Genomic DNA, 23,896 nt, shown 5'->3' with positions numbered 1-23,896 from the left:
ACATATGTAACTATAAATATTTTCTGCAATGACCTCCATCACTGCTTTTTTTTTTTTATGGTAACCTGGTATGTTTGATTTGCTGTGGTCAGTGGCAGTTTTTCTGAACTTGTACTGTCCTGAGATACAAGTGAAGCTTTATAGATGTAAACATCTGATCCTCAGCATATGTGCTAGTATATGTGGGTGTGTGTTTGCGTGCATTTCCGCAGGGAGAGATTGCCAAGCAGAGCTTAGCTTCAGTTTCCTCTACATACATGCACCTCTCGCACATACCTGATGTCAGAAAATACATTTTCTTTGACCATGAGAAATTTCTTTCAATGCCCAAATAACTATAATTTATTAAATCTTACACAGTTACCTTGTGTGATTCCATTGCAAAAGTAACACCCTTTCTACATAAAAATATAAATTAAATAAATTATTGGAAGTCAAAACTTGGACAAAAAACAAACCAAACACAAAGCATAAGACATCCTTAAATAGGCAAAAATTAATTGACATCACCAATTAATCAATTAAAAATCAGACTCACATTTAAAGAGCCATGAAGCAGATTTTGCATAAGTACACTCATATTCATACTATAAAACCTACATCAGTACAAATATCAAACCATGCCTTACATAAATATAAACATAATTTGCAAATACATAAAAAATGTTAAAAACCCATGTTAATGCATGAATTCATAAATTAACATTACTTTTATCTTTTTAAAGCCCTCATTTTTAAGGTGCTTCCAATAGAAACAGAATCATTAAGGCCAGGGAAGACCAGGGCATTCAATTTAAGTTGCCACATTAATTCCTTTTCATCCAGCTTCAAAGAAACTGGCCCAACCCTATTATTTTCATACACTTTATCTATAACAAGACAAACCTATGCGCAGGATGATCTTTAATGTGCCTAGCTAAAGCATTATTTAAATTCCATTTCTCAATAGCATACAGATGTTCGTAAATTCTGTTCTTAAAGGTTCTCTCAGTTTTCCCAACATAAAAGACCACACATAAGGTGCAGGTACTCAAATAAACAACCCCCTTTGAATTACAATTGAATTTACCCTTAATGTTGTATTTCCTTCCAGCTATTGTGAAGGAATTCCTGACATTAATGTGTTTGCACCTCCTGCAAGCTTCACATTTAGTGTGATTTAGGAGTCTGATTTTCCAAGATGCATTTTATGTTCCTGCCTTTTCTAAAGATCACTTTAGGTGAATCACCCACACGTTTATGAATAGTGCTATCCTCAGTCAAAAAGCACCAATTCTTCATAATAATAGATCTTAAAAGCAGGGCATCCAAAGAAAATGTAGTAATAAAACTCAATTTCTCTGTGTTCTGATCTAATGAAATTGAACCATCTGGTACAATGGTTGACCCAACATCTCCGGCCATATTATCCCCCATAACATTCTCTCCAACCTCAGAATTTAATGCATCAGGTTCAAGTCCAAAAACAGGTACAGCATCCCTCACATCTTTCTTCAATAAGGCTTTAAACAAACCATTCAACCTCTTGTGGTGAACCTCACAAATCAAATCATCCAAAAGAACACAAGGGTACCCACATTTAGTAAACATTTCTCTTCTCTTCTCTTTACACTCATCCAAAAAATCATTATCCAAGGAAACCATTCTAGCTGCCCGAACAAGTTGGCCTTTAACCACCGCCCTTTTCTGACAATGGGGGTGGCAGCTAGAATAGTGAAGAAAGGCATTAGAATACGTTGGTTTGTTAAATATTCTTAAAATAAATCTTCTGTTCGAAACATCTTTAATTAATTCGACATCTAAATATGAAATTTTATCAGTTTGAAATTCCCAAGTACACTTCAAAAATTTGGTGTAATGTGTTATATCCTGGATGAACAATTCAGCTGAACGTTTGTCCCCTTTCCAAAGAATAAACATATCATCCAAAAAACGGGTGTACCAGGCTACCTTTTGTTGAAAAATGTCATTCTTAAATAAAAAATGTTTTTCCCAAAAGGCCATAACTGTATTGGCAAAGGTGCCCCCAAAGGGGGAACCCTTGGCCACACCAGTTTTTTGTAGATAAAATTCCTTGTCAAACATAAAGTAGTTATTCTTGAGCACCAATTCTAATAAATAGATAATCAAATCAATAATGGACCCGTCAACCTGTTTCTCCAACAAATATTCCCTCACCCAATCACAACCGATGTCATGTGGTATCACTGTGTATAAATCACAGACATCGATTGTGAGAAAATTTCTCTCTTCAGAAAAAGGGAAGTTGTTAATGTTCTTCAAAAAGGCCCATGAATCTCTACAAATCTGAGGTTCATCAATTAACACCAATTTTAGTTTATGGTCAACAAACTTTGCACAACCATATGTGATGGACTGCCTACCATCAACAATGGGACAAAAAGGGGGATCCCTCAAGTCTTTATGGATCTTGGGTAATCCAAAAATTATAGGGGTAATGGGGTAACTAATACAAAGACAGTTGTATAAATCAACGTCAATACATCCATCAATAAACAAATCATTAATAAGCCCTTTTAAACGTTGGTAAGCCCCATTTAATTCATTTCTACAGACTTTGACATAGGCCTCATTAGTAAGAGGGGTTTTCATGTTTTCATTTTTTCTTCATATGTATCAGTATTCACAAAAATCAACCCTCCCCCTTTATCCGGTTTAATAACCCGAATACCAGCAAAACTCAATTCTTTAAGGGCATCCTTCTCGTTAATAGATAAATTAAAATCCTGAAATTTTTGTGGGATTTTGTTATTAAACAAGGCTCTAATATCATTGGTACAAATCTTTTCAAAAAGCAGTATGGAGGAATGTAATATAGGGTTAAAAACACTAGCAACCCTAAATTCATTACAAATGCATGAATTATTACCAAAGAGAACATTCAAATTTAATTTCCTGGTGTAAGTTTTTAAATCAATTGAAGTCCTAGCCAAGTCCCCCTATGGTTTGATAATTTGTACTGATGTAGGTTTTATAGTATGAATATGAGTGCACTTATGCAAAATCTGGTTCATGGCTCTTTAAATACGAGTCTGATTTTTAATTGATTATTTGGAAGTCAAAACTTAATATTAGCATTGTTCAAAGGCGTTCAAGGCAGTAAGCTTTGTAATACAGTTTCTTTACAAACAAACACTATATGTTCTGCTTTATCCGATTACTGCAGAGTGCCACTGTGTGACCTGTACCCTTTATACAGCTCCTCTGTGTACAGTTTGCCAATTCCTGGTTATGGTCCTGGTGCTAATAAAGCAACCAATGATGCCCTTTTCTCTTCAGTACAATTATCATTCAGATAAATACAAAGACAATCCTTACAATACCTATGCTAAATCAGCTCCAGAACTAAGACCCTTATCAGGCCACTTGCATCTATCTTTTGAAATAACCCATCTTATGTCAGTTTAGTACAAAGTTGTTAAATCAGAATTAGAGGAAAACTGCCCTTGACACCACTATTGGTTTGTCTGAAGTAACTGGAATATACCAATTCTGTCTACCTGCTAAGGTACTGACAGCACAAGAAAATAAGCATGGATTATTAGGTACATCAGACATAAATGTAGGAATAATCAAGACACAAATAACTAGAAAAAAATCAGAAACATCAAATCTGAAATACTAGGTCAAGCAAAAGTTTCAAAAATGGTAACACTTTGCCAGTAAATATATTTGCTACTTTCATGATTGGCAGTGCAGACTTTGACAACAACATAACCATCATCAATTCCCCTAGTCCAAAATATAATAGGCCTACCAATTAATAAACCGCTTACTGAAGAGGTATGTACACAAATAGTTACAAGAGGTTCTCATCTCTAACTGCCTCTGCTCGGATGCCCCTTATGCATTTTAGGATTATTACCCTATCAAAAGCAAGTATTTGGTTCTCCTTCCTTAAAAGCACAGATACCTAGACCTGACAAAAATAACTAGTGACTGTTCATCACTGAAGCAATCATAACAGTGCCTAATACTGATTTGCATGATTAATGACTGCAGACTTTAAAATTCTTCTTTCTCCAATGGGAATACAAACTTTGGAGTTAGAAAATGAACGTGCGGGTGCAGAAGTCTTTGCCTCCACATGAAATGGTGCTTGTGGATGTGTATGGATATCTGCTTGTATATGAGTTACTATATGGTGTGTAAATTAAGTGCATGCAGCATGTGCTATAGGCTGCTTGTACATTTGTAAATTTCATCCTTCAGAACTAGCAAAGGTTCTCAAGTCTAGCTCAAGAAAATAATGGATATGAGAGTTTAGCATTCAAAAACTTGTACTATAATCAACGCGCACACACACACACACACACACACACACACACACACACACACACACACACACACACACACACACACACACACACACACACAGAGGTTTTCAGCAAAACTATATCGCCAGAAGTTGAGGTTGCATTGAGTCAGTGTACTAAATAGGCCATGCTACACAGAGCCACATAATGCAACTAGTAGAAGAGCAGGTCAGGCAGTTGTGTCCGTGTCTTCTTCAGTTTTAGTGAGGATGCAGTTGTGTAATAAGACTGGCCAGTACCAGGCACACAGCAGAGAATGGTCAAAAGATGACTACTGCTGTCTCCTATTACCAAACATGACACTAACAGTGAGTAATACTCTGCCTTATACTAGCAGCACAGATGAGCAATGGACTCGAGCAGTGGCCATCCCCAGAGAATACTCAACATTATAATTCTTGAGTTCTCCCTTCTTGGGCAAGTCTCACATGACACAGCTACTGACAACAATACTTTTGTAATTACAGAAGCAAAGCAGATTATGCTATATTTATAACCATACTGTTTTCATTACAGACAGACTGTACCATACCTTTGGTGGTTTTGAAGAAACACCATCTCTGGAACAAGTGCCGACATATTCAAGAAGTCTAACAGGCTTCCTTGAGGTAGACAGTGGAACTGTTTTTTCCTGCATGTCTGCAGTGCATGTTTTTTTTCTCTTTTTTATTAATGAATCTTTGTTCTTTAGGTTTAACAGTTTTTTACCATACAATAGCACTGTTTTTACCAACTTTGCTTTAGAAACGTTTGATTTAGTGGCATCTTCTGAAACTTTAGCCGTAGCAAATGTTTTTCTTTTTCTTCTGCTTTGACTAATTCCCTGACTACTAGAAACATGCAATGCTTTTGCTTTAGTAGACGGTGCAGGAAATTTTGTCAAAATTTTCTTTTTACATTCAAGTGGTTTTGTACGAACTTGTGAATTTGCCGTACACACTTTAGTGGCACATGCATTCTGAACTCTAACCGTTTTTCCAGTGAAGCCAAAAGGAATACCATTATCCAATAACTTTTGAGTAAATTGCCCTTTTCTTTTCCTAGGTAAAGAAGTCACAGAGAAGTGCTTCTTGAGATTTAATTTGCAAGATGACACTCTCTCTCTTTTGTTGTCTGTGCCAAACAGTTTTTGTTGACAGTGTCCCACCTTTGCTCTCTTCTGCATCTGAACTGGCTTACAGGTTTTGCTTTGGAGTTTGATACCATGCATCAACTTAGGCTTTCTTTCTACTTTTCTATTTTTGTGAAGTGTTCTTCTGTCAGTTTTCTTAAATTCACTTTTAGGAGTAAGGTTTCCTAAATGCTTTCTGTGCAATTTCACCAAGTCTGCAGATTGTCGCTTACAGCACTTAGTCTGATTTTTAACAGTAGGGTTGGTATTCCTTTTTGCAACAAAAATTCTTTCTGGTTTGCGCTTTCTTGGCAAATTACTCTGCTCTGAGAACTTAGTAAGATCTGAAGTCATTTTAATACTTTGATTCTTTTGGTTCTGTTTGTCCACTGTATTTTTCTTAAGAGCAATTTTTTTCCTGGGACAAGAAGTGGTCAGTTGATTGCTTACTACATAACACTCTTCTTTTAATGGTTTAACGTCACAAAGTTTGGGAACATCACTCTGAGACAGTAACCTTTGTAGGTTACTTCTCCTTTTTCTTCTTGACCATCCATTTCCTTTCTTTTTAATCACACCCACAATCCTTTTCACTTTTTCATGAGTGAGCACTTCAGCTTTTGTAGATTTGAGGGGACTAAGTCCCTTGACTTCAACTTCCTGGGTCTGTTTTAATGCGATACCTTTAACATCAACATTATGTTCTTGAACTATATCTGGTTTGATACCTTGTGAATCTATAACTCCAACATCATTTTTTCTCTTTTTCTTTACACTGCAAATGGTGTAATTACTAATTTTTGGTTTCCTCAGCCTTTTCTTTTGTCTCCATCCAAGCTGTTCCTCATTACTGATGGGAACAGGAACTTTACGCCTTAGCCCAAGCACACCAAGCAGTTTGTACTTTTCAGCTGTGTTAGGAGAATGAACTTCATCCTCATAAGATGGCTGCCTACTTGGTGACTTGACAGGTGTTCTGACAAAATTGCAGTCTCGAACCATATCTTCTTCACTAACATTTTCTGAAATGCAGTCTGGAGCTGACTGCAATAAATGTGGAAATCGTAGATGCTTACACTTTGCCGAGGTATCCTCAGGTGAAGATTTTAGAGGGGAACCACTGTTCACTTTCAAACCAAAGTGACTAATGGCTTTTGAAGAGGACAAGGTTTTAACTGAAGGCACCTCAGAGCTTATCTGACATCCTGGAATTGCATCAAATAATTTATAACATCTGCCAGGCTCATAATTTTCATTGTTCAGTTCTACTCTGCACAAGGCAACAGTAGCACAATCTGTTGTTTGGGACAAATCCTGGTCCTGAAAAAATTCAGATTTTTGTGAAGATTTTAAACTACTAGTCATTTCCTTTATTCGACATGACTGAAAACTGGTGTCTATTTTACTAGGAAAACTTGCCCCTTTACTTGCTAAAATGTTCTGCTTATTATCCAAATTATAAAAAGAAATTTGTCTGTCAGAACCTGTCCAGGGTGAGTTTAAAAGGGAAAACAAATGTTTTTCTTCTTTGCTGCATGTTTCATCATACTCCAAGGTCTCACTCAAAAGGTGACTTGCCTGCAGCTCCTTGCACATTTTAAAAACTTTCCACATCCTTAAATGCTTAGCCAAAGCACAAACTTCATCACGAATTTCTCCAGGAAATTGAAGGAAAGATGTATATGCACAATCCAACAGAGGAATAAAGCTCTCTTTGCTGAAACCTAAGAGAAACAGAAAAAAAACAAAATTGCTAGAAAGTTTAACACTGTTTTTTTGTTTTCTTGAAAAAAAAAAATCACCTTTAAAGAAGCAGCTCATAGTAGCAGCACAATGCACATTTATGCAATTCTCTCTTCTTTTCACAAGCTCTATTTATCTCCTGACAAACACAGTGCCATTTGTTCTCCAATATGTACATATTCTGCAGCACCTTTAGCACCTGAAATGCAAGTACTGTCCATTTAAATTTTGCCAGAAACAATTTTTCTTTGGTATACAAACTTATTTCTGTAGGTCTGCCCAGGAGGTCAAGCAGTAAATGCATTCTCAACTCACCGGTCAAAAGAAAGTGATCACAAAAAGGAACAATAAAGAGTATCAGAAAAAAGGACACTATAACATGGGCCCCATTTATTTAAATTATTGACACTGCCAGTTTGATGGACATGTAGGATGTTTCTTGCCCGCCGGCAGTTAGTGCAGGGGATTAAGTCTGTGAGCTGTAAATGAGCTACTTCCTGTTGTACAAGGTTCAATTCCCTCAGCCTTACTTTGCCTACTGTGTGACTGAGTAAGCCACTATGTTGCTTTGAGGTAATAGGAAATCTGGGCTAGGCTAATCAATGCTCTTCTTGACTACATGCCCAATAACTACCTTTAACTTAAACAGTCTCAAAATCATGTGTGCCAGAGGGGTGACTCAGAATGATTCGGAAATTGGTGTGAATTGGGCAAATCAAGCCTGAAATATGTATAACCCCCCCCCCCCCAAAAAAAAAATAAGCACATCATGAAAAGGGCCAAATTAAGCCTGAGAGTAGGCACATACCTCCAAATTAGGTACAGTTGTAAGGTCTGGCTGGAATTCACAGAAAAAAAAACAATTAACTACAGTGGGTCAACCAGCTTCCCATCAAATTCAGGCACTTTAGTTCTTGTTCCCACAAAGTACTCTACCAAAAAAAAAAAAAAAAAAAAAAAGCCTTTTGTAATCAGTTGATCCAATCACTGTGGAATCCTCACTTCCAGAACCCTGCCTACAGTATTTTCAAATATGCAAACCATGTGGTGGCTACTGGGCATTTAATAGTTTTCACTGTTTTAAAAACAAATAACCTTTGTAACAAAACTTTGAGAAATAAGTGCAAGTTTTCTAAATTATATTAAGGTCATAGTCGATCTCATTATCACAGGTAGACTGCACACAAGATGAGCGAGCAATGTCAAATAAATCATCACCGTCTTTCTCCCAAGAACAGCAAAAATTCCAGGTTAATAATCCTAGGAATTGTTTGACCATGTTCCTCTAGTACAGCACAAGTCAAAATACAAAATTCTAGAACAAAAAGCTACTCCACAAGTAAAACTAAAAGTTGCACTATTAAAAAAAAAAAAAAAAAAAAAAAAAAAAAAAAAGCAGCAGCTAAAAATAATAAACCGCTACTTTCTTTGTCAGAAGGACAGTAAATAAGGAGAGATAAAACCAACTTCACCTTACACACAGATCTTCATCAGGTTAGAAATTCAAAGCAATCTAATTTTTAAATAAAATAAAGCGAGTAGGAAAAAGGCTGCTGCATGAAGTCATAAATTGAAACAATTTATTCAGTAAAGATCAAATATTGCATGTAAGGTAAGTAACCATTCTACAACCTTAACAATTACAAAAAGTTTGTACTCAAAATAATGACTTAAATGGAGTACAGTCAGGGAACTTTTGAAATGCTGCTCTCAAAAAGACGGGAGCCGACAACAAAATGCAGGAGCCTTGAAATGGATTTCCTTGTCAATTTAAATACAAGGTCCAATTCTAGCTCCTCCCACTATTTAGAATTGATTAATCTACCTGGCCGTACCTCACATAAAGAGACTAAAGGTCACAGGATCATAGGAAGTTACTAGACTAATGGCCCTAGGGCCCTTACAAGCCAAGTCAACTTCGGCCCTTGTTTTCCACGATCAGCACCTACTGTCCCCCTGTCCAAGAGACGCACAGGTGGATCCCTGGGGGTAAATTCACAGTTACCCATCCAAATCGTCCAGACTGCGCTTGAAGATGGCCAAAGAGGTTCTCTGCTTGACATGAATTGGGAGTCTGTTCTACAGGTGCGGTGACCTCTGGGAGACAAACCCGTTCCTCCAGCAGGTTCTATTAATGTCACAAACCAGGTTAAGGTCTTTAGCGCGAGTAACCCATGAGCCACTGGACTTATACATATGCAGCAGTTCCAATAAAGCAGAGATTGCCTCATAGTAGTCTGTATGAAACAGAGTAAAGTGACGGTGCTTTCAGCTGACCCACAAAAGACAGATGCTGAAGACCTTGAATTGTCCTTGTGAGGAACTTCTGTGGTCTCTCAAATTGCTGCAGGTGCCTAGAAAGGTACATACCAAAATGGGCGCTGTACTCAATTATTGGCTTGATGAGAGGAAGAGTACAGGGAGGTTATAACTTCTTCTGGAGGCAATGCCCTTACTTATGAGATGAGCAATATAGAATGCCCTTCTTACCACTGTGGAGACATGGTGATTAAAGATAAGGTTGCCTTCAGCCTGTGCCCAGGTCTCTCACGAGTGCGTACTCAAGGCATTTCTATTGATGTGGTGGTTAGTAGGAACATCGCTCTTACTAAAAGGGATGACAATACATTTTTTTGCAATGCCTTTAAGGCCATGACTTTGGCACTAAGCATTTGTTTGAATAATATCCTCTTGTAGGATGATGACATAATTTGGGGATTCTATGACTGCTCTCACTTTGCAGTCGTCAGCAAACTTTGTCAGCCACAGACCTTTGGAATCTTTTTCTCCAAGCAAAAACTAAACAGTAGTGGTCCCAGGACTGATCCCTGTGGAACACCACTGGTTACGGATCTGCTGTTGGAGGCGCTTTCCCTAGTTTGACTGTATGGGTTCTATCAGTGAGCCAGTTAGCAACACACCAAACAATATAAGGGTTAATACCTAGCTGGGTAAGTTTGTCAATACTGCCTGAGTGGGGATTGGTGTCAAAAACCTCGGCTAAATCCAGGTAGGCTGTATGCACAGTTTTCTGCTAGTCCAGGGCTCTGGTGACCGTCTCAAAGAAGTCCACCAGGTTTAACAGGCATGATCTCCCTTTGAGAAATCCAAACTGAGTAGGGTCAAGTGCTGGAGATCTTTGTTGATAAGGTCCATGATGATGTGGCCTTGCAGATAAGGCTAATCAGGCTAACAGATCTATAGTTCCCGGGGTCAGTGGAAGCATCAGCCCTGGCAAGGGGATAACAGTGGCCATTTTCCATTCGGATGGGACGAAGCCAGTGTTTAGAGACTATGATTGAAAAGAGTACCCAATGGTGTTGCTAACTCTTGTTGGAGCCCCATTTAGGATGCAGTCTGGGATGTTATCAGGTCCCACAGATGCTATGTTTTTGGCCTTAGAGAGGGCATTTATGACTTGCTCTCTAGAGATACAAGGTGGGGGACAGGTGGAAGGAATGCCATGGGGTATGAATGGTGGGGACAAGGGAATGAAGTTTTCACAAAACCTGTTGGCTAACAGGTTTGCTATGTCCACAGGCTCAGTGAATGTGGTATAATTTAACTACCAGTTTGGTGCAAATCTGGGTCTTACCCTTTTAGGCTACAGATGTAACTAAAGAACCCCTTATGGTTGTCCTTAGTTGAAGACATTAATTTGGTCTGGTAGCGTGCTTAGGAGGACTTCATAAAAAGTCTTATTTGCTTGTTTAAGCTGAGGAGGGAGTGTTTCCAGTTTAGGGCACACTCCCCCTTACTTTTGGGCAACAATTTCTTGCTCTTATTGTAAAGCCCGTTAATGCCAGTCGTCTGCCAAGCAGGTTTGCTCTTCCTTGAAGAGCTTGTTTTGGACCCATCAGGAATGGCCACGTCAATGCAGTTATACAGGATGCTTGTAAAAAGCATTGGTGTAGGACTCAGCATAGTTGCCAGTCACATCTGAGGGGGAGGTGTAGTGAAGGTATTTATACCACCCTTAGAAGAATACAATCTGCTTTGGAGAAATTTTTCAGTTTAGTTGCTGCTGGGGTGGGGGTCCGGTGTGACAGTTATTTCGAATGAGACTTGTATGTAGTCAGATCTGACAATGGAAGACCTCAAAGTGAGGGTGCTACACAGGTGTCCCATATTGGTAAGCACTAAATCCAAGATGTTGGTGCCCCTACTTGGGGTGGCCGCCAGTTGGTCTAGGGTGTTGGAGTTAATGAACTCAAGGAACCTCTGGGCAAGTGGGTTTGAGCATAAATAATTTACCCAGTCAGTGGATGGGTAATTAAAATCACCCAGAACCACGGTGTTTAGATGGACCTTGATAGATTCCAGTAGATCCTTGTAGGCAGAGTGGGTGTCTTGGTTCATGGAAAAGGTTCTGTAGCTGGCAATGACTTGAAAAGGTGTCTACCAACAGTCAGTTGCACCTGAAGCGTCTCCAGGGAATCATACTGTTTAATTATCTGGAGGTGTATTTATCTTTAATAAATATTGATAGACCGCCTCCTTTAGTTTTCGCACCTTCCATTCGTGGTCTGAACGTGTAGAAGGAGGTGTAACCCGATATGGCTGGGATGCTCTCCACTGCCTTGAATCAGTTCTCTGTGACTGCACAGTTGTCAGCATCTTCCAAGGGGGTATATATTAGTTTGCTGTGTGCCATTCAACGAACACCAAATCAGCGACAGCACTTTAGAGAAAATCGTTTCAGCTATTCACGGAATTTACCAAGGGCAAGTAAATACTTGCCCTGCAGCACAACAGACTGACATCCAACTAAATCGAACCCACTCAAGTGGGAAGCTTCACCCCCCAACACACACACACACACACACACACACACACACACACACACACACACACACACACACACACACACACCCAACTATATATGCCAACTCCCAGATCGCACTACAGTGGCAAAAAGGGCAAAGTTGAGTAGTTGGCCAACTACTTCTTTGCCCTTGGTAAATTCAATAAATTGCTGAAACAATTTTCGCTGAAGTGCAGTCACTGATTCGGTGAAATCACACATCATCAAACTAATATAGACCCTTCCCAGGTTAGGATTGCTTCCAGTGAGTGCAGTTTCATGCTAAGACTCCTAGCATTTAGCAGCATAACCTTGAGGTTGTTTATTGATGAAATTGTTACATCAAGAATTTTGTCCTTGTGACACTGCCTAAAAAAGGCACTACAGGGGTGGCAAGAGCCTTTGCCAGTAGCCAAAATCCCAGGGTGACAGATGAAGACCATCTCTGGCAAAGCCTTGAGGTCCATTGATCATGTCATTTCAGGCTGACAGAAACTGGATCCCCTCAGAATGACACCAAAAACCAAGCCAATTATTGAAGTTAATGATTTTCTGTTTATATTGTGGCATTATCATTAAAGGTTGCGATTATAATACCATACTTGCTTAGATGTTTACTGTGAAGTCAAGTTTTACACTGAAGTTTTTTTTTTTGTTTTTTTTACCCCATTGATTGGTTATTTGACTCCAGTTACAGGGAATGATAGGATGTAACATCCTTCTTTCACACAGACTTCTTTGATTGGCTCTCTGCACATAGACGATGGTTCTTAAGCAACTTCAGACTTGTTTACACTCGTTTGGAGCTTTCAGGATCTACGCCTCATTCACTGGCCTTGTTCTGCAGGTTTATAACTTAATTAGCACTTTTTCTTGGATGATTTTTATCAGGTAAGGTACTTTCACCTTTATTTCTGATTGAGTAGGTTCATTAAGGTTATAAGACCTGACGCTTGTAAGCAGACATACACATTTATACATAAAACACTTGAATGATGATTGATGCTTTTTAGCAACACTAGTCAGCTTTTATTCTCAAGCTTTTAAGTTTCATGAGTATACATGGGCTTTGCCTACAAAGATTGTGATTATAACACACCTACTTAGATGTTTACTGTGAAGTTTTATGAATGCAGGTACCCTGATATTTATTTTTTATTCTATCTATTCTAGTTTTACAGGTGATTCACATATATTACAGTGGCAGCAGTTTATTTTTAACTGGTTTTCATGATACGCATTTAGGAATTTTTATGTTTTATTGCAATGCTGTGCTATGCTTAAGGAATTGACTGTACTGCTTTTTCTTCTTTTTTCGTTTTTGGGTTATAGCCACTTGTAAGCATTGAATTTTGTATGTTGGAAATACCTAGCAATTCTAACTGCAACAGACAGGAACCTACAGCTTTCATATGTTTTCATCAAATATTCATTCAGTCATTTCATTATGCAAATCTGGCAATATACTGATCTCTCAATCTCTCGGAACTATATTTAACGTCTTTGGACTCTTATATCCTACCATGACCAAGCACATATATACTGTTAGAACTAGGTGATAAATATATATATATAAAATGTACTTAAGTTATACTGGAAATTATAGTTTTATTTTTTTAATATACATTGGTAATTAGTGTATTGTCTAACTTGCTGTTAGAGCTTCTATAGCTGATTGGATAACTTGTTATGATGTCATAACTGGAATCAGTCTCTGATTTGTTCTCTGGATTTTAAATAGTGAGTCAATCTATTTTTAAAGTCTGATAAAGCACTCAGGTCAACGCGAGAGTGCTTACTAAGGTATAATAAAAGATTGTTTGGTTTATTTTACATAGCTATGTTTGTTGTCACTAAGTTTTTATTCTGGTTTTGCTTCTGGCGTACTGGCATGCCAACTTCATCCCAGCTGTGTGGTTTTTATTTTTTGGATGTTCTGTTTATATTGTAGTATCATCCTAGGTGAAGGCAATATGCTGCTAAAGGCCAGGGACATACCTGCCTGTGACACACACAGAGCTCAATCATTTCTCTCTTCATGTAGTCCAGGGAGGTACATCTCAAGCTGTTCACACCAACATGTACTATGACCGAATCATAATGGTACATGTTGAGAGACTTGAGTGCCTACAAAATCTGATGAATCCTGGCACCACAAAGACAACTGACTGTGACTTTCCCCTTGTTCAGCCTGGTGAGGAGGACATGTGTGTGTGTCTCACTATACAGTCTCCTATGACTAAGATATTTGGAGTGGACGTGCGTTGCCTTACAGGCTTTGATAGCGAGACACTTGTGTTTGTGTCATTATGTATAATTTTGGATGTTATGGTTGGTTTAGTATGTATGTGTTTTGAAGGTCTCTGATGTTTAGGTATTTTTTTTTTTTTGTGAGTACCTCTGCATATGTTGGTCTATGTGTATGCTGTGTCTCATGAGTTGGAGTTATGGCAGGTGGGCTGACAACCTGCTCTGTATTGCTATCTACTGCGCAAGAGAGCGGAGATTCCAGATTCATAATGTAGGTGCATCTCTCACAATGGTACAGGAATGATTTAGAAGCAGGGAATTGTCAGTGTACATGAGGCAGTTTCTACACTGCCTCATTAGACTCATGTCAACCTGTCTGGTAGGAGAAAAGGAGGAAAACTGACAGTTCATGGTCCTAGGAATAATCTTGGTCTGGCTGTAACAGATGAAGGAATACAGCAGGGACAGGTATTAGTATGTTTAGGCATGAAGAGCTCTGGTTTAAGTAATATTTGCGAGGTTAGAGAGCAGATGTCTGTAACCAGCAATCCCTCCCCACAGTAGTGAGCAATGCTGCGCCATGTGCAAACAGCTCAAACTGGTTCAAACTGTAGGTTATTAAAGCAGAAAAACAGGAAACAGTCAAAGTTCAAATTATCCAAAACACCCTAAACAGAACCCTGCAATTGTAACTCCAGCTAGATCAGTCCAAACTGTACCTTCCTCCCACGAGGGCACAGGGTGGCCTCTCCACACAAAAGATTAACTGTTTTACAAGCTCCAAAGGTCGCAAACAGATATTTACTGACCCTACCAAGACCAAAAATGCACCTTTTTGGAACCGCACAGAAAATTCACCACGCTTTCCAACTCTATCTTTGACAAACACAATCACTCCAGGGAGACAACTACCACCTTCAAATACCTAGGATTATGGCTTGATCAGTCACTTAATTTTCATTTCCACAGAGACAAAGTGAGAGTGAAAATAAACTCCCTCCTCTTTTGGGCCAAAAAGATCACACTTTTTCTGTCCCAACCAGCTAGAGCAGCCACTGGTAAGGGAGTTCTCCTTTCTCAACTTGAACATGGGCTCCCAATTTTTGCTTCTGCCTACATGAAAAACACTGCCACACTCCAGACTACCACTAACAGCATCTGCTGATTAACTACTCACCTCTCAGTGAGCATCACTGTATCACCCTAGAAAACGCCAAATGGCTACTCATACAACAAATATCTAACCTACTTTTAGGATCTCATCTCTACAAACTCCACACATTTACCCCCCTTGCAGCTATACTTCACAAAATAAATCCTCATTCGACCTGAGACACTACTCACAAGCTACTCCAACTCTCATTACCCCTAAAACCAAACTCCACAGCTCTGCACATGCTTTCTACTACCAGGCATCTACTCATTGACAAGCTGTCCCCATCGACATTAAGGAAATTTAACACTTACTCCAAATTTAGAATGCAACTCAAAAAGCACCTCATCCAATCCAAATGCCCCAGCTTCAACACAGGGCATACCACCTAACCTATATGCTTTCTGAGTCTAGTCTCCTCTCTCAAGATTCACTGAAAAGTGACCCACTTTAAAAACTAATGTACATATTGTAGACACTGCTTGATTGTACATTGCAATGTGCATGTTCAATGGAATGTGCACGCATAGTTTTTTCTATGTAATTAGTATGAACTACTCTTTATTGCTTACATTTCTGCATTTTTTCTTTTTACCAGGGCTGAGCTTGAAATTGGTCAGTATTGATCAGTGCACTACGCCAGTAATCATATATAAGTATATAAACCATGCTAAATTAATGTCCATTATACACTACATTTCTTCTGCATGATTTTCCTTTTTTTTTTTTTGTTTCTGTGGGTATTATGAACTCCACTTGCCCATTTTATTGTTGCTAATTTTGGACTCCATGTAATGCGCCAAAATTCATGTTCTGGAAAAATTTCTGAACTGTTAACAGAAATACTGTGGACCAGTATCTGACATAACCTGCTCAAGTACTTAATGTCTCACAAATACTGACTTAAGCACACTGACTACTGTTGTGGCAGTCATATCCCAGAGATGAACAGCTGCTGGACGCTTCAAATAACAGTATACACATAAGAAGTAAAGATTATTATAATTTTAAATGTTCATTTGTGCGTGTCACAAAGTGAAACGTTTTCACCATTTTCTTTGACTTGTGCTGTCCCATTGGGCCTAAACATGGTACCTCTAGCTCTTTCTTTTCACTTGGGCATCCCTGGATGGGACTCATGGATATTTTTCAAAAGCATTTGGTTTCTCAGAAAACATGGAATGAATAGTTCTTCGCATTTAAATAACACACCTTGTAAATAACACAATTACTCTCTAATACAGGACTACTATGAATCTATGGTACTGACTGACCAAATGATGAAGACAGCTTGTATTGTCTGGCCAATCTGTTATTACAGCTTCTCTTCTCTCATCTACTACATTTCTGTGTACTATGTTGTAGCTGTTCTCAGTGTGTTCAGGTTTTTAAGTGCCACAATCAAAGATTGTCTACTGGTGGGGACTCCAGTATCTCCAAATCCATCCTGGCCATATACAGGAGGTATGTGCCAGGACAAACCAAAATTCCAGCACAGGATTACTGAGAGTTCAAGTATTTACAGCAATCCCTTAACTAAATAAATTTCATTTCTAAAAACAAAATAAATCCAGTTCTAAATCCTCCAAAGAGAGAGACTGACTCCAGATCATTCCTTTTATAGGTTTTATTGGGATAAGCACTTTCTTCTGTAGACTTTTTCAGATCCAGTTCTTTCATCTGGCTAAAACTAATGCAGAATCCAACCGGTAACCCAGTCAAATGGAACCCCCAGCAAAGTAATAGCACAGGAAACTGTTGATTTAGCATAACACACCCACATACTGAAGTGTAAAAAAAAAAAAATCAGCTGAGCACAATATACACATTTTGCGCTTTCATCCCTGTTGAAGGCGCAACTTCATCAGTACTACTGGCATACAAATTCAAAAAAAAATATATATATATATATATATATATATATATATATATATATATATATATATATATATATATATATGCACATGTGGTGTGTGTGTGTGTGTGTGTAGTTCAATTAACCTACTAAAAACTGAAAGCAGTAAATTGAAAACACTAATTAAAAAAGTTGCTGTCAACTGAACTGGTTACCATAAAATAAAATCAAACTGAATAAACTAAAAACATCCTGTTATTAAAATACAGTACAGTTAAAAACTATAAAAATTAAAAAATATAAAAGTTTAAAAAGTTGAAACAAAGGGGTTTGGGAAGTAGAACAACTTATCACACTGGCAAGTAATTAAACAATACAATACTGAAAAATAATATTGTATAAAATTAGAAGTTATGTACTCACCATAACGTTCCATCTGAGTAGGTGTATTCATTTGTCTGCAACCTGTGGGTTATGGATCCGATATCGGATCCGAACCGGCATGGTTTACCAGCTATGGATCCGAGCTCTCAGCTCCTCCCCTCACCCATAATGCCCTGCTCTCCCTACATGACCTCAGATCGAGTTTGCCAACAGCATGAACACCCTGAAAAGGGTAACACATCATATGCAGGAAACTGAAAAGGCCAGGGGGACAGGAGGGCGGGATGGTTGCAGACAAATGAATACACCTACTCAGATGGAACGTTATGGTGAGTTCATAACTTCTAAATCTGAAGTAGGAGATTCATTTGTCTGCAACCTGTGGGACAGAGTCCCCAGCTACCTGAACCTTGGGCAGCCATCATGGAAGGATATTCCGGAGCACCGCGGAGCCAAAGGATGCTCTACCCCTAGATGTAAGATCCAACTTGTAGTGGGAAATAAATGTATGAGATGAAGCCCAAGTGGCTGCTGCACAAATGTCATCTAGAGGAATCCTAGCCTTAAAGGCGGCCGAGGTAGAGACTGACCGGGTTGAATGGGCATGTACACCCTCCGGTGCGGGCCTTCCAGAAGCTTGATAAGCCAATAAGATACATTGTGAAATCCAGCGAGATAATGAGACTTTAGAAATTGGCTTGCCCAAATTAAATTTAGCAAAGGAAATGAACAACTGGTCGGATTGCCTATGACCAGCCGTCCTGTTTAGATAAAATCCAAGTTGCCTGTGAACATCTAAGGAATGAAGCTTGTATTCACCCTTGTTTTGATATTTGGGAAAGAAAACAGGGAGGTTAATGGATTGATTAATGTTTGCTTCGGAAGCTACCTTAGGAAGAAAGGACGGGTTGGTCCTGAGGTAAACACGGTCCGGATGCAAGACCAAGTAAGGAGGCTTAGCTGATAATGCTTGAAGCTCTGAGACTCTCTTGGCCAAAGTAATGGCCACTAAAAATGCGGTCTTGAAAGACAAAAATTTCAGATCTACCGTAGCCGCCGGTTCGAAGGGGGGGGCGGTTAAGGCCTGGAGGACTAAAGAAAGGTCCCAAGGAGGAACCGCTTGCTTTACAGGGGGCCTGAGAAGGAAAGTACCTTTTAGGAAAATCTTACACAATCTGGCAGACATCAGAGGACTGGAGTCATGACCAATATGATAATGAGAAATTGCCGCAAGTTGTACTTTGACCGTGGAACTGCTGGCACCATCATTAAAAAGAGAGGTTAAGAAGTCAAGTACCAACGGAAGAGGAACTGTGAAGGGGTTTAGGCCTTGCCGCTCCGCCCACAAGCAGAACCGTTTCCACTTACTGCGGTAGACTTTCCTAGTGGATGGCTTATGAGCTGCCACCAGGATGGCCTTAACAGGGGACGAGATACCGGGAGTCCTGATCAGGAGTGGAACTGGAGCAGCCAAGCGGTCAGCTTCAGGTTGTCCAGATTCAAAGGAGATAAGTTGGGTGGATGAGATATTAGATCCGGTATGGGATCTAGAATCCAAGGAGGATTCACTGAGTGAGACCTTAGGAAAGGGAACCAGATCTGTCGAGGCCAAAAAGGAGCAATGAGAATCATTCTGCACCCCAACCGAGAGGCTTTCTGAAGAACTTGGAGCATCAGAGGCAAGGGGGGATAAGCATACAGAAGACCGGGTGGCCAAGCATGCACCAGAGCGTCTCTTGGGGCACCTCCGGGAGGAGGTATTAGAGCGAAATCGCACTTGGTGTTTGAGGGAGACGCAAAAAGATCGCAACAAGGAGTTCCCCACCGTGCGAAGATACGTTCCGCTACCTGAGTTTTGAGAGACCACTCGTAAGGGGTGAGAATGGTGCGACTGAGTTTGTCCGCCAGGATGTTGGACTGACCCGGAATATGCGTTGCTATGAGAAAGCGGTTGGTGGAGATTGCCCATTCCCACACTCTCATGGCTTCTTGACAAAGAGGGTAAGACCTGGTTCCCCCTTGTTTGTTGATATACCAGACAACTGACATGTTGTCCGATTGAATCGCAATTGTTCCCAAGGGAAGAAAGGCCTGAAGTGCTAGCAACGCTAAGAGCACTGCTCTCATCTCTAGAACATTGATATGCAGTGAGGTCTCTGAATCGTTCCACGTGCCTTGGACCGTCCGGCCTGCAAAATGCCCCCCCCACCCGAGGCAGGAGGCGTCCGTGGTCACCGTGGCGAGAGGGGGAGAGGCACAAAAGGGGCGGCCTCTGTGGAGATCTGGAGAGTGTAGCCACCACAGGAGGGACCGCCTGCACGCCTTCCTGATCGCAATGGGATGATGCATAGGAAGAGCAAGATACGACCACTGAACTAGGAGTGTCCATTGAAGGATGCGCATATTGAACCTGGCAAGAGGAAGAAGCGCTATCGCTGCCGCCATGGACCCTAGGGCCCTCAGGACCAACTCCGCCGGAACTGAGCTTGAGTGGAGAATGGCCCGCACCTGGAGCTGCAAGTTTTGAACTCTGTCCGCAGTGAGGAAGGCTCTCAATCTCCTCGTGTCTAACCTGGCACCTATAAAATCTATGAACTGCGTGGGTGCTAGGTTGGATTTTTTTGTGTTTATCGTGATGCCCAGACGGGGAGCAAGATGGAGAAAGGAGTCTCGCCAAAAGAAGTAGATGCCTTGTTGGGGCGGTGAGAAGCCAGTCGTCCAGGTAGGGAAAGACCTGCACCCTCTGAAGCCTCAGGTGGGCCGCTACCACTGCTAATACTTTGGTGAACACCCTGGGGGCTGTGGTGAGACCAAAGGGAAGGACCCGGAATTGGTAGTGACTGGCTCCCAGCCAGAAGCGGAGAAACCTCCTGGAGCGTCTGTCCATTAGTATATGTTAGTACGCATCCTTGAGGTCTATGGAGCACATCCAGTGGTTTTCTCCCAGAAGGGGGAGAATAGACTGCAACGTAACCATTCGGAATTTCTCTTTAGGAACAGCCAGGTTCAAGAGAGAAAGGTCTAAAATTGGTCTTGGATCCCCCGTCTTTTTTGGCACTAAAAAGAACCTGGAGTAGAACCCTGATCCGATCTGGTTTGGGGGGACGGGCTGGATGGCTCTTTTCTTTAGCAGATGGCCAATTTCTGCCAAAGCGGCCTCCCACTGACTGGGTGGAACGTTGGGGAGGGACTTCAATTTTGGCAAATGACGAAAAGGAATACAGTATCCTCTGGATATGATCTGGAGGACCCAGCGGTCTGATGTTAAGGACTCCCATGCCGCTAGGTGCTCCGAAAAACGTCCCCCGACTGCCTCCAGAGTGGAGCAGCCGGGCAACCCTTCAGGGCTGCTGCGCGGGCCGTTCAGAGAAGGGTTCTCTGGACCCGAAGTTCCTGGGAGCCCCTCTGCCTCTAGGGCGGCATCCTCCTTGTCCTCCTCTGCCACGGAAGGACTGGTTGCCCGGAGCAGGCTGGGATTGCTGCGACTTCCGGAACCACATCTTCTTCTGACCCTTTTGGTTCCTAGAATAGGGCCTCTGGGGTACAGAGAAGCAGATTCCGTCCTTCTCGCTCTGGGTCAAAGTGTCACGAACAGTCTTGCCAAAGAGGGCAGAACCATCGAAAGGGGCGTTCGCAAATGACGCCTTGAAGGGCTCCGAGAAATCGCAATGACGGAGCCAGGCCTGACGTCTGGTAACTAGGCCTGCCCCTGCGGCTCTAGCAGCACCTTCCGTAGCATGGGACAGTAGCCGCATAGAGGTATTAGTGACTGACCTGAGAGTGGCCATGCGGGTGGAGTGCAGCACTTTGTCCTCCTCCGACATGGACTCTGGGGGGGATGCAGCGTATTCTTTTATAAGATCGCGCTGCATCCTGATCACGTGCCAGGTAGTTCAGTGCCCTCACTGAGAAGGTCGCTGAACTAAACATCTGCTTCCCCAAGCAGTCCATCATCCGAGACTCCTTGCTCGGGGGATGGACTGAGGGACTCTCCTGAGCCAGTTCCCTCTTGGTGGCAGCCGCCGTCAACATGGCATCTACCGGAGGCCCCTTACTCCAATGGGCACGGTCAGCCGGGGGACTGAGAATACGGTCGGGCCTTTTTGGGATTGGCTCCATGGTGTCCGGTTCCTTCCACGCCCTGGTGGTAATGAGGTCCACCAGGGGGTCGGCAGGAGGGGACACCCAAGAGGTAGACGGGCCCGCTTCAAATGCCTCCAAGAACACGGACTCGTCCGAGGAAGACTTGGGGGCAGACCACCCCCCCCTTATGCAGAGCATTTCCATGATGTCTCCAAATGAGACATCCTCAGGGGGTGATCTTGGGGAGCCTTCCCCTTCCTCCAAGTCCGTGTCTTCTGTGAGAGACTCGGGGGAGTCAATGTGCCTCCTTTTGCACGAATGTTTGCGGGGAACATCCTCCGGGGGGCTGTCAGAGGACTCTTCGCAAACAGTGACCTGTTCCAAGGGAACAGCTTGGGGCAAAGGAGCGGGCTGTCCCAAGGGCCGGATGGTGGAAGCCTGACCCAGTGCAGATGGAGCGCGGGACGGAGCCGAAGCAAGTGCCGGGGGTCTGGAGACCCTCAACAGGGCCCTCTCCACTACATCAAAAGCCGAAGGGGAGCCGACCTCGATCAAAGAATCCGACAATCGGCCCCCCCTCGAATCCGAGGAGTGGATCGGAGCCGGCGCCGAAGCGCTCGGATCCGAAGGAACAGTGCGCTCCGACACAGACGGCGCCGAAGGAGCACTGATCCCCCCGGATCCGAAGCTCGGATCCAGGCTCCGAGAGGTCAGATCCGAAGCACTCGAGGGCAGGGTCGGATCCGAAGTACCAAGTACTATCGGCGCCGACCCACCCCCGGCTCCGAAGCTGCTCGGCTCCAACGGCTCCGAACCCGGGTAGCGGGTCGGAGAAGGAGCAATTGGCTTAAAGAAAGGGGTCGAGCTCCCCCCCAGAGGGGGGGGGGAGGCAAGAGCACTCCCATCTGCATCTGGGCCTGGATGAACCTTCTCATCATCCGGTCCAGATCAGCATCTGACAAGCTGTAGGTTGATCTCGACGAGGCTACCGAGGTAGGCCTTAACTGCCTCCTGGATAGCCTCGACGGAGATCGGGTCTCCTCCTCCTCAGGTCCCGGTGAAAAACACACGGGTGACCGGAGCCGAGGAGGGGGAGAACCAGCAGACAAGGAGGCCGGAGGAGAAGCCCGCTTAACAGGCGGGGCCGAAACAGAGGTCTCGGCCCGCCGCTTATGGTGCTTCTCCCTCCGGTCCCTCTTTCTAGCTTCCCTCTCCTCCGAACCACTACAGGGAGGTTGAGTCCCAGGAGGAGGGGGAGCCGGGGAGGAGGGAACCGTCGAAACGTCTCCCCCCGAAGGAGCGAAGGCCGGAGCCGAGTCTGGGGGGCAAAAGTCCCGCCAGGACAAGCTTAGACCTCCGCTCCTTCAATGCCCTGGGGTTGAACCCTGCACAAATGGAACACCCAGATGTGAGGTGTTCAACCCCAAGGCATCGCACGCACCGAGTGTGGCCATCAGCAGGGGAAAGCTTATGGCCACACTCGGAGCACTTAGAGAAAATAGCTTTAGGCTGCTCAGACATCCTAAAAGCTAAAAGAGTTACTTAAACTAAAAGAGAAAAGTAAAAGTAACCAAACACACACAACAGGCCCAAACACACACTACGCTACCAGCGAGGGGAGGGAAACTAAGTAAAAACAAGTTTAAATCACTAAACAATTATCAATATCAAAAGAGGATCCTAAACATTCACTCAACTTTCACAAAAAAATCTAACTTTTAACACTGTAAAACTTGAAAAAACACCACTTAGCTGAAGAGCTCGAGAACACTAATCTGGTCACCAGCGCGGCAAACTAGATCTGAGGTCATGTAGGGAGAGCAGGGCATTATGGGTGAGGGGAGGAGCTGAGAGCTCGGATCCATAGCTGGTAAACCATGCCGGTTCGGATCCGATATCGGATCCATAACCCACAGGTTGCAGACAAATGAATCTCCTACTTCAGATCAAATGTTTTGTTAACCAATGTGATATAATAAAATCATATCAAGAAATATATATATTACACACACATATATATAAATAAATTATATATATATATATGTATATATATATATATATATATATATATATATATATATATATATATATATATATATACACACATACACACACACACACACACACACACACACACACACACACACACACACACACACACACACACACACACACA

General features: G+C 42.0%; 1 protein-coding gene across 1 annotated transcript in view; it reads right to left on the bottom strand.

Moving 5' to 3' along the window:
- Nucleotides 1-23,896, bottom strand: part of LOC122801873 — a 226,390-nt gene that overhangs the window by 176,657 nt on the left and 25,837 nt on the right. The window contains exon 4 of the mRNA XM_044071535.1: nucleotides 4,870-7,172. Coding sequence (XP_043927470.1) covers nucleotides 4,870-7,172 — 2,303 coding nt within the window. The remainder of the gene's footprint in view (nucleotides 1-4,869; nucleotides 7,173-23,896) is intronic.

Source organism: Protopterus annectens, chromosome 5.part0, assembly GCF_019279795.1.
Source record: "Protopterus annectens isolate FY-2018-M chromosome 5.part0, PAN1.0, whole genome shotgun sequence".
NCBI classification, from domain to species: Eukaryota; Metazoa; Chordata; order Ceratodontiformes; family Protopteridae; genus Protopterus; species Protopterus annectens.
This window is presented reverse-complemented; position numbering and strand designations above follow the sequence as displayed.